This window comes from Protobothrops mucrosquamatus, unplaced genomic scaffold (genome assembly GCF_001527695.2).
Source record: "Protobothrops mucrosquamatus isolate PMUCROS unplaced genomic scaffold, P.Mucros_1.0 scaffold126, whole genome shotgun sequence".
NCBI classification, from domain to species: Eukaryota; Metazoa; Chordata; class Lepidosauria; order Squamata; family Viperidae; genus Protobothrops; species Protobothrops mucrosquamatus.
The window spans coordinates 248,704-261,037 of NW_015386493.1; the positions used below are offsets into that span (position 1 = coordinate 248,704).

The following is a 12,334-nucleotide window of genomic DNA, read 5'->3' on the forward strand; positions in this document are numbered from 1 at the left end:
TTTCTGAGATTGTGGATTTGGGGTTTTCATGAGCTGTAAGCCATAATCATCACAGTTATGACACATCACGGCTTGAACTATCTTGCTTTGCATGTAATGAGTCTATCTCATATATTAGGTTCACCTTTTAAGTTGCATTACTGAAATAAATGAACTTTTGCACGATATTCTAATTTTTCGAGTTTCACCTGTATATTCTTTTAGGCATAACCAAGAGGTTAGTGATGGTTTTACCACATGGGACAAGCAGTTTTATCAATGATGAATTTTATCTCAGTACTGTTGTGATGAAAGAGTTCCTCCTATTTGTGATATTGATTTCCTCTCAATAATTTTAAGATAGCTTTGTTTTTAATGTGTGCATAGTTCTCGATGCCTAAAAGAAAAATAAGAATAGAGCATTTAAGCAGACAATAAACCAAATCCTGCCAAAGTCTGCATTTTGAATGAGACCCTCTTTTTCCTATACACTCCTTGATTTGTCTAGTGAATATTCCTGAAGGGACATTCAGGAAAAAGGCAGAGAACCTAAGAAAAGATTTTAAGAGCTATCAAGGCCTAAGTGTGATAGTAAAGGGTTAGTTAAGAGCAGAAGAGAGAGAAAAAGAAGATAACCTAGATCAAAGGAAGAACAAATGGTAAACAATGCCCCATTCTATTTCTCTATACATTCCTATTTTTTATGGCTGTTTTGTCCATTGCAGTAATTTTATTTAAACATTCTAGGTAGGTTCTGTATTTGGATGACTTGTTTTAAATCCCAGAACTAATGAAACTTGTTTTAGCATAGCATCTTTAGAATAATATATTGAACAGTTATCATCAACTTTAATTGGATCTCCATTTGCTTTATATCTTCGTTTTGGTTCAATAAGCTCTTCTAATAACACTTGATCCATCTAATTATGGAATGCTTTTCAATGTAGCTTTATTCCCAAGAGAGATCTTTCAGGGAGCTAATGACTACATATTAATGATAAATGAAACAATGAATTGTTTTATTCTCTCTTGGCTTCTAGCCAAATGCAAAAAAAAACATTTTAAACATTCCAATCTTTGTTCTCCTAATCTGATAAATATTGTTTTAGAAACATCTATATTCTAGATACTGGCTTTGGCATACTAATTCTGATTTACAAGTGAGCTTAAATCCATTTAATATTTTGGAAGCCATAATTAAATGTGGATGGTAAGTGATTACCTATGACAAAAGTGAGAGGCTAGGTAGGAAGTTCTCGGATTGTCTGATCTTCCAAGGAATGAGAAACCATCAGGCTTATATAGTGATTTTAGATAGTCTATAGTCTATTAGAAACTTCTGTGTGGTTTTTTTTTCCAGTTGATGTTTCAGCTTTTTCTTTAGATCGAGGTAATTTTGCAGATATAAATGATCAAGGGGTTTAAATATATGACTCGTATTTTTGTTTCCTATGTGTGTTTTGTTTGTTTTAGTTTTTGCCATAAGAAAACACAGACCTGAGGAATAGTGCATCCTCTGGCTGCAAGAGGTGCCCATTCTTTCATTTCTCAATTTTTAGATCTGAAAGTATCACAAACAAAACATGGGAATAACTTAGTAAAGCACATGCAGAGCAGAAAATAAGCAAGATGAGTCTAGGCCGGCGTTCCCCAACCTTTCCGGCTTTGCGGACCAGCAGGGGGGGTGAGGGGAGGGTTCGGTGCGAGTGGCAAGTGCGTGTGCACGCATGTAGTTCCATTTGCACAAGCGGTAGTCACATACGCCCGCCACTCGCATAAATGGAGCTTTGTGCGTGCACCTGCCTGCTGGGTGCATGCTCACATTCTGAATGGGCCGTGGCCTGGGGGTTGGGGACCCCTGGTCTAGGCCATATTGTGCAGCAGCACCCTATCTCTTGAAATGGAGTGTGCAGGAATGCAACAATATTTGCTATTTAGTTGACTGTCGTATATTTGCATGTGTGTGTGTGCGGCTTTTCACCAAAATGTTCAAATAAATTATAAATATTTTTTTAAAAATACATTCAGTGTTTCCTCTGAAGTAAACACCTGTACATACCAAATTCCCTTTTGGCAATTCTTCTGGGTGAATCAAATGTTAAAGCTGATAGAAGAATAAAGGTTCTTTAGAGTCTTGTTTCAAACTTTCCTCTCGACACTTCTGTTTGAGTCTGTTTTGTAGCATTTATTTGTTCCAGCTCTAGAAGGGAGAAGGTAAGCTTCTTACTCTTTACTGAGAAGGACATTTTTCTTGAATAGTATTAATTTAATTTGTTTATAGAGGAATATTTCAATACATTTCACCTGTCATATTGGATAGCATCTTGTTATGAGAACACAACACATGATTAAATGATTGGAGCTATCTGTAACAAATGATGGGACTAGGTAGAAGCTTCTATAAACATATAATCATATGTTAAACTATTGCTTTTAAGAAAAATGTTTGACCTCAAACACTTAACTTATAATTTAGGGAGAGAATTGGACACTGTCCCTTACAAATTAGGTAAACAAATGAAGCATAAGGCAAACTGAAGTGTTGGTAAATCAAGGGTACTTGCATGCATGCAACCATAAATTATATCTCACTTTAGGATACAAATGAAGAAACAGCCTATCAAGTGCTGGGCTGCCTTATATATATTTTGTACTGATTTGTGTTCAGTGGCTGACCTACTTGGCTCACAGAAAAATGAGCTTGCAAAATGGGAAGCAACAGAGTGAGACAAAGTCAAATATACTGTGTCTCAAATTACAATGTAATTTGTTTTATCAATAACTATGGGTCAAATTGCTAAAGATGGACCTTCTGTTCTCTGTATTCAGACAGAGATTGCAGGAAGTCAGAAACAAGTCATTACTTTGAATTCCCATGCTGTCCTGTGGGCTTCCTAAAGGAATCTGGTTGACCACTACTGATTTATTTTTACATTAGGAAGCACACTTTTCTACAACACCATATAATACACTGCCTTTGAAATTCCACATTTGGCATGTTCCTTCTATGTGTTTGCATGTGTGTGTCTAGGCACATACTTTTCCAAAACACAAACTAGCCTTGGGTATGCAGAATTAGTTGGATGGTACTTTGGGTTGCAGCCAAAATCATGAACCAGATGGATCTTTCTTTACATCCACTGGGTATTTTTGAAAAATGTTTTTTAATGATACGTATCTTTGCCAACATTAAAATAAACTTTTTAGTGATTCCAAGTTAAAGCCTCACTACCTTTTCAATGTGTTTGGCATTTAATAGGTTTTTTGAGAGTTTGTCTAAAACAAAAGTTCTAAAGAATGTGAAAAGTGAGGCAACTGTTAAATTACATGAAGGGTCTGTGAGAAATAAAATTTAGTTAAACTGTTTGTGGTTCTAATTTTTGCAAACATTCAATTGAATACATTTTTGAATACATCCCTGATAATCATTCATAATGTTAGTATCATTGTGAAAATGTTTAATTCAGTGGGCTAAATGGAAATCATGTAACTAATTATTTTATTTATTACAGTACAATCTTGATTCTTTGGACTTCCATTCAATTATCCTCACATGCAAATGAATAAACTTTTGGTTTGGCATCAGTGCATGAATATTTGATATAATTTATGTCTTTTGTGCAAATGCAAAAACAGCAATTATGTAACTACAAAAACACAGAGATAATATAATTTTGGATTTAAAGGACATCTGCTGTTACCAAAGACTGTTTCGATCCAGATGGCCTGTTGAATTGAGATCTTCCTTCATTTTGTCTTGTATATTTCTTGGAAAAGTTCTCCACTGGGTTCCTCCTTTGTTCAGGACTGTCAAGGGTCATAAAATGAAACATCCATCTTCCTTTGCTCTTTACTTTGTATATTTAAAAAAGAATAATCTGAATTTAAATTCAGTCTTTAATGTAGTCAATTACAGTATCCATTAGGACTGGCTCATAGATTTGGAGTAGGAGGTATCATTTTATTGTGGGTCTCCTTCCTTCAGGGATTCTTTCAGTCAGTGCTGATGGAGGAAAGACCAAATCCCTGATTGTGTCTTTGTGAGGTACCAGTTCTCTTCTCACTCCTGTTGAACATCTACATGCAAATGCTACCCAGTTTTATATCTCAACTCTTGATTGCCCACATTATGCCTAAGAGTCTGCTTCACTTGAAAGAAGATTAAGTGACTGATTTTTGAGGCTTCCTGGATCTGGAAAGTTTCCATATTTAGTTCTGAATTAGGTTGTACTCTCCCAGAGTGTGCAGGTATACAATTTGGGACTATTCTTACAATTTCTGCTTGAAGGACAATGCAGCTATGGCTTGCAGGGACTTTGCACAAATGTACCTTATTGCCAATTGTGCCCATTCCTGGAAAAGGAGACCTTCCTTATACAGTCTACATTGGGTTGCCTTGAAAAGATGAAACTATAGTTGGTCCAGAAAACAAGTAGCACTGGTAGTTATGGGTACATCCTATTATTTCCAAGTAACATTGGTACTTTCTGGTGCAATTCAAGGTGCTGGTTATGACCTATAAAACCCTTCATAAACATGGGGCCACCTGTTTCTTTTCTTTGATTAGCATGTTCTGGGTCCTGTCAATGAAATAATGTCATATGTTGGGAGCCAAGAGATGTGCCTGCTTTGTTGCTGTGCTTAACATATAGAATAGCATTTCCTTTGACATCTCAATGGCCCTTTCCTGCCTTTGTATAGCTTTGGGTCGGTAGATCTTGTGAACATGTCTGGGTTGACTGACTTGGGGTGTGTGTAAACCAAGTCTGGTTAAAATTGCTTTATGCCATATTGTGTGTGCTGTTCAAATTCCTTGCTTAATTGTGTATGCTGCCATAAGTCATGTCACCTGTGGCAATATAAATTGACAAAATAAATAGATTTCATTTACCCATAATATACCTTAAAGCTTTGTCAAAAATACAAAGATGACTCTTGTCATTTGTGGTATTCCATTCTAGCTGAACAGCGAATAAGACCGTGGATAAGGGATAATATTGAAAAGTACTAGATACAAACAAATTTGCTGCAGATGCATGAAATCATTTATTATGGTACCAAGATTTGGTGTGCATTTTCCTATCACAGATACACAAGACAAAAGATAATGGGACCACAGATAACAAGGGCTGCCTGTATCCTAGATGCTGGCATTTTTCCCATTTATTTTTAATTCAAATATTTAAGTTTTTTTTTAAAAAAAAAATTGGGGCAGGAAACCTGAGAAGAATCAATGAAGATGTTCACAGGGATATCAGTGCCCACATGTTGCCTTTCCCTGCCCTTAGGCTTCTGCTGGAAAATGTCCCAGAATAGGTTTTGGGTTGTGCCTTATATCTTCTATTGCATTTTACAATCCTAGGCTGCAATTTTACCATATTTAATTTAAGAGTGAGCCAGTGAAAACAAGTTCTGCATAAAATTGCTTTTCCCAAACAATGTTATTTGCTTGGTTTTTTTTTTAGTTGATCAAATTATACCCAGCCTGTTGGGATTTTTCTCCCCTTCAGAATTGGGGGTTTACTCTGCTTGTATGTGCTAGGCCTTGTCAAATATATATATTTTTAATTCAGGAATATAATGATTATAGCAGTATATCTAATCAAATCACCCAAATATGCCTTATTTTTTTTTCTTTCAGACTTACATTGGTTCTATTGTTGCCTCAGTTAACCCCTATAAGACTATCCCAGGTCTGTATGATCAGACCACTGTAGAGCACTACAGCCGTCATCACCTGGGAGAGATTTCACCTCATATTTTTGCTATTGCTAATGAATGCTACCGCTGCCTATGGAAACGTCATGACAACCAATGTGTTCTCATCAGGTATTTTGAATAATGTATTAATTACTCCAGCTTTTGTTGCTGAATTGTGATTATATGTGAAATTTTGCATTGCTGAATATGGTGGAGAAGGAATACTCTAATTCTTTTCTATAAGATCTCATTAAAAATGAAATACATGGAGGTATAGCTTCATTACATGATCCCAATCTCTTCTTGAAGACAAATAACTTTATATCTAATGTATGTCTTGTGGTCATTCAATAAAAGTTATGTTTCTAGTTTACTCTGGTCAATTAACTTAGACTTCATTTCACTTTGAACACTTTGATTTTCTCACTGAGTTATGTCATGCTGTGCAGAAGATTAATTTGTCACCACTAGTTGTGAATAAGTACATTGATCAAAGAAAGACCTTAGAAAACCCATAAATAACAGCAGCAATAATAATGAAAATTCTTGAATGTACTGGTTGATTTAATCCCTTTAACTGAGCTTGCTTATTTTCTCTATTGTTTAACCTAACTTACCCTTTCATTTAATGAGGATAAAATAGTTTGTCACTAGATCCCAATGTTCAGTGGTTTTCTGACACACAATATTTCAGTTATTGTATTAATGAAATGTTGCACTTCAGTTCCTTACGTGTGGTAGGACATATGAAAGATGTTCATGTACAATCACTCAAACTAGTAGCATGTCATGGGAAGGGCTTTGGAAGAGCAGGTTGATGGGGACAGTTGTCTTGGATTCCATGCTTTGAAAGGGTCTCATCTAAAAGAAGATTAACCAATTATAGTTGCAATAATTATTTCAGTGTTCTGGGTCTCCATCAATACACACCTTAGATTTCAGTAAACAAAAATCAGTAGAGAATTGCATAGGATGCAGGAAGAAGGTCTTGGTAATGATCATTGAATGAATATTGGCTTTTAAAGCTGGGATATCTGGGGAAAACAAAAAGCCAAGAGGTGTGAATCTCTCACTTCTCTGTATGTGCATGCAACATGAACATATACATATATAAAGGACTGGGGCTTTGATTGCGTGGTTGTGTCCATCATTGTGGTTTTTGAGATCCTTCTCCTGTAGAGACCTTACCTCAAAGTCTTAACATATCTTCTCTGATAGGATTATTTGGGAAGCAATGGTAGCTCTGGGGTGTCAATTTGTATCATTAATAGTATTCATGTTTCAAACGAGTTAAATTGGATTTTAAATATTTGTATGTTTAAAATGCTATAGCACAGTGGTGGCAAACCTATGGCACGGGTGCCAGAGGCGGCACTCAGAGCCCTCTCTGTGGGCATGCGCGCCGTCGCCCCACTCCTGGGCCTTCAGCTGGGTTTTATAAAACCTTTTCACTTTAAGCCTCCACCACCGTGTGCAAAAAAAAAAAAGGTTCAATCAATCAGTCAGTTTTAACTTCTCGCGGGAAAAAAAAAGATCTTGCAAAGTTGGAATTGATTGATTGAATTTTTTAGTCCCACCCAGTCTGCCGTTACCACCACAGTCACGCCCACCCAATGGGCCACACCCACCTGGCACCCGTCGGTGCATAAGTGGGTTTGGGGTTGCAGTTTGGGCACTTGGTCTCTAAAAGGTTCGCCATCACTGCTATAGCACTTTTCACTATTTTTTTCAGTTATTCTTATAATAACTATACTCAAATGCCTGTGTGTAGGGAAATGAAAAGAATTTCAACTGGTTCTGAAAAGGCAATGCAGTTGCTCAATGTGCCTCCCTGAGGGGAGGGTGAGGAGACAACTCCAAAGTTGGGACATTTTCATGAAAAAGGCCACCTCCTGTGTAGTCACTGAGCAAGATCACCCAAGATGATGTCATCTGTCTTCTGTCTGGCTGTCTATCACATTTAGATACCATTTATCTCACTATCCAAATACAGACACAGGTACAAACCCCTAAGAATACCTGTTCCCTTTAGATAATATAGTCGTGAACTGTAAAAGCTTTTAAAGCAACTTGAGCTATTACTAGAAACTAATGTTTTCTAGTTTTTTATCTTAATTTCACCACCCGTATCATATATATTCAACTGTACCTCTCATCACTATTAGCAGCTCGGCCTGTTCTTTATAAAGATTGATTTTCAAAAATTGCTATGAATTGGAATGTGAAGGCTGTGGATGAAACTAGCTATAGAGATTACGCTAATGTTTATGGTTTTTATTTTTTAATGACTAAGTGATTTAAATGTAGGCAGGTTGCTGCAGAGTATGGGCAAAAGCAGAAGACAGATGTTGTTGCCAGAGAAAGATGGGTGTGTTGAAACTGTCAAATGCATCTTTCACAGGGAAAGCAGAAAATCTTTTCAACGGTAGCCCAATTTTTGGCACCAGCTAATAAAACCTGCCATGATGTCCTATTAGTGAATTATTTTATTCCACATTCAGTAGGGACTGTATATCATCATTGTTTTCTATAGGTTCAGAACAAACAATAAAGGTGATGTAATGCATTCTTAGCTGTCACACATCTGAATTGGTATTGCCAGTATTATTGATTCTTTCTAGCTGCTGCAGCTAGAAAGAAAGACCACCTCAATTGTCTACAATGTTTTGAAGCCTTTTTACAAAAGATTTTGGAAGCTTAGGAACAAAAAAGCTTCTTTATGGCTTGCAAATTAGTGGATAAAAGGCTTTTGGGCAGAAATTTGCTCTAGGGGCTATGACTTTTCTAGGCAATTTAAAAATTAAAGAGACAATGAAACAGTGATTTGAAGACATTGATGTTCAGATTTTGCAGGGCTTGCTTCCAAACAGAAATACAGTATCTGATCCTGATCAGTGCTTCATAGCACATTGACTATTGTATAGCTACAAATGAGATGTTTTTGTTAATATAATTTATTCTGTGCCATAATGTTATTGGTTGTTGTACGATACTTGCTCTCCAGAATAGCAGTTACAATAAATTAATTGGTTGATTGATTGATTGATTGATTATAATTATACTGTATATTAACATAATTATTTTGTTTGGTCTTCTGTAAGTATAGTAATGTAGATTATAGGAATCATAGCTACCCGTATGTATTTGGTGCATTGCTCTTTAAAGGCAGCAACCCCCCCTAGTGGAGCTGCTTGTTATTTATCATTTTGTTGCAGGTCATACTGAATTTAGTATATTGACTGTATACTATAATGACTGTATTAATTATAATGAGTTATTGGATTGTTGTTTTTAAGAGAATTTTATTCAGTTAGACAAGTATTAGGAGTGTGGTCCTATGATATATTGCTGTGTGGTATCTACTGTGTTATTGAAACAATATGTACAGTTGGGCAATACCTTTATTGAATTGCCATAAAAATGTAATAGCTATTACATTTTGGGGGATTTTTCATCAGAACATATGGTGTAAATGGGAAAGTTACTCTGCACTCTTGAATAAGTTTAGCAAAAGGTGTTATTTTCACTGACTTTCGAAAACACATATAAAAGACTGAGTAATTAACTAGGGGTTTCCTCAGAGTTTAAGCCAGGGGTCTTCAAACTTGGCCCTTTTATGACTTGTGGACTTCAACTCCCAGAATTCCTCAGTCAGCATGCCTGGCTGAGGAATTCTGGGAGTTGAAGTCCACAAGTCATAAAAGGGCCAAGTTTGAAGACCCCTGGTTTAAGCCATTATCATGGCCTTTACATCACTCTCTCCCCTAGTATACAGATGATATGTTTATAACATAAAGGTGGTTGACCAATGATATTTGAAATACTTCAAGCTTCAGTTAATTCACTGGGTGGAGGCAGAGAAGGTGACCTTCTGGAGGGGATAAACTGCAAGGCATGTTTGTACATATGTGTGACGATAATATTCCTGCTAGCCTGGTGCCATTTTTGATAGGTTTTGTCTTGTCCTTGTACATAGTTAGGGCCCCTTGCAGCTGCTCATAATGATTGTTGTTAATGAACAAGGCAGATGATATAAATAAAAGAGTTCAGATTTTTTTTTTTATTCCTAAGCAACTAAGATTTAGGGCAATGTTTTAGCAGGAAGAAAAAACTTAACTGATGAAGTGATTATACCCAGGGTTTAGCATACTGTATATCTGGTATTGGATTTTTGCCTCCAGTTATCCTTTGAAAACCTCCAAACACTCTTGTTTTCCAACAAAAGCATAAAGAAAACTTCATTCTGAACAAGAATCAACTGTTCATGGGGAGATTTAGTATGTCAAAACAAAATATGAAATGTTAATATGGTGACCTCATTGAAGATCAGAACTTTACAGAAAAGTCAAGTCCAAGGATTTATGTATGAAGTTTATTTGAAATACACTGCTATTTTTCTGTTGGTTGTGAAGCACACTTCTATTTAGAAATCAGCTTTTTAACATATTGGAATTAGAGGTTCCCATGGTGAGTATAATAATTTATCCAAAGGGTGGTAAGAGAACAATATATTAACATTAGCATGTGATATACCATTGCTCCTTATATCTGCAGCCAGAATTAGGACCAGTCCAGTGCATTGTCGGATTGCTTACCTTAGGAATATTTGCTGTTGTATATAGTTTTTCTTGCTTCCTTTTGTGTAGACATTCCAGGCATCTCTCATTGATAATTTAGGACCATTGTTTAGGACAAGGGCAGTTAGTAAGACCTGATGTGAACTTAAATGCAGGTTATCCTTGACTGACGACCATTTCTTTAGCATAAACAATGTGAAAAACCATATAAAAGCTTATAAAAATGGCAGAGATGTTCACTGCTCCCAGGTCGAAAACCTTTTTCATAAGATATTTATCTACATCAAATGTTCATCTTTTTGTAAGGTAATCTGACTAACTGTAGACTTGTTTTCTTTTTTCTTTTTGTCTTCCAGTGGTGAAAGTGGTGCTGGTAAAACGGAGAGCACTAAGTTGATTCTCAAGTTTTTGTCTGCCGTAAGCCAACATTCTCTAGAACTCTCTTGTATGGAGAAAATAGCTAGCGTTGAACAAGCCATTTTGGAGAGCAGGTATATTTGTGTGCCATAGCATTTTCTTAAGGAAAACAATAAAGAAGACTTACAGGAGGAAATTATTTCAGCAGAAACTTGCCTGCTTGCTGATAGAATACAAAACTATTAGCAGTACCAGGGATGAGTAGATAAAATGATGTCATCTAATTCCATATAATATTCTATGAGGTGATTTCCTAGGCCAGTGGTTCTCAACCTTTTTAATGCCGCGACCCCCAACCGGTCGTAAGTCGAGGACTAAAGCGGTCATAAGTCGGGGACTACCCAACCGGTCATAAGTTGAGGACTTTCCCTGCCCGGGAGCGCCGCACATGCGTGGTTCCGCCTCCTGCGCCGGCCGAGGCGTAGCTGGCAAGCGGCAGAGACAGAACAGGCCGACCACCAGCTGGCCCAGCCCAAGGGAGGTAAGGCACCTGCCGGAAAAGGGGAAAAAAATGGCGGACAGCCTTGCTTGGCGACCCCTGTGAAATGGTCGATCGACCCCAAATGGGGTCACGACCCATAGGTTGAGAACCGCTGTCCTAGGCAGTAGGCGAACTAGGAAATTAACTGAGCCTCTCTTACATTTTTATATGTAGTTGGTCAAGTTGTTGATAGTTTAATGGATTAGAAATTGTGTGTTTTTTAAAGTTTATTTTCTTTCTCAGTACAAGTATTTTTAAATTAGGTAAAAGCAATATGTTGACACAATACTATACATTTTTCTATTTTCTTGAAATATATCTTTAAAAAAATGATGTGGTATCATAAAGCATTTAATAAGGTGATTTCTTAGCAGATGCTGCTATAGCAGCAACCGGCTATCATTGGTCAAACTATCTTTCATGCAATTTATCAAGGCAAGAAAAGACATCCTTTCTACTCAAGCTTGAATTGGTTTGCACTATTAATTCACAGTTGCCAACCTCTTGTTGAATATGCTGTGGAGATCCTTAACCCCAACCACTCCACCAAGGGTTTGAGTTAGGTTAATATTGCTAGATGCATAGCATCATTCAACAACAACAACAACAACAACAGTGTTCATAACTGTGCTTTGGGGCATGCTGTGTTACAGCTGTTTCCAATTACTTTTCCTTAAGCATGGTTCCAGCATGAGGGAAACATTTTTTTATATACGTTTGGTCCTGATTTGGGAAAGTGGAACCAATATCATGTATTATAGTTGCAAACTATGTGATCTGTGGCATAACATACAATTTTTCAGGGACGTCCCAGTGATGCTCCTCTTCTTGTATTTCAATATTATCCATTGTCTTCTCCTTCGTCTAATTCTCTCAACCATAACAAATGTCATCCATCTAGGCTGTCATCCATTGACATCACGTATCCAAAATGTACATCTTCTTGTACATCTTGCCAATCTTTACTTTTTCCAGGAGCTTTTGATTAGTTCTTACTACTTACTCTTGGTATCTTTAGTAACGGTCTCCATGTCTCATTTAAAGGGTTTTTTTTAATCAGTATCCAACTTTTTCACAGCTATAAATTATCACTGCCAAACCACTGCTTTAGCAATTCTGATCTTTTTTGTCACCGAGATGCCATCTTGAATAATTTTATCTAAGTTGATCATTACTTAGG

The 12,334-nt window shown here is 36.7% G+C and overlaps 1 protein-coding gene across 1 annotated transcript in view; it reads left to right on the plus strand.

The window, feature by feature from the left end:
• The window catches only part of MYO10 (myosin X), a 106,055-nt gene that overhangs the window by 21,930 nt on the left and 71,791 nt on the right, over positions 1-12,334 (plus strand). The window contains exons 3-4 of the mRNA XM_029283541.1: positions 5,621-5,808; positions 10,613-10,747. Coding sequence (XP_029139374.1) covers positions 5,621-5,808; positions 10,613-10,747 — 323 coding nt within the window. The remainder of the gene's footprint in view (positions 1-5,620; positions 5,809-10,612; positions 10,748-12,334) is intronic.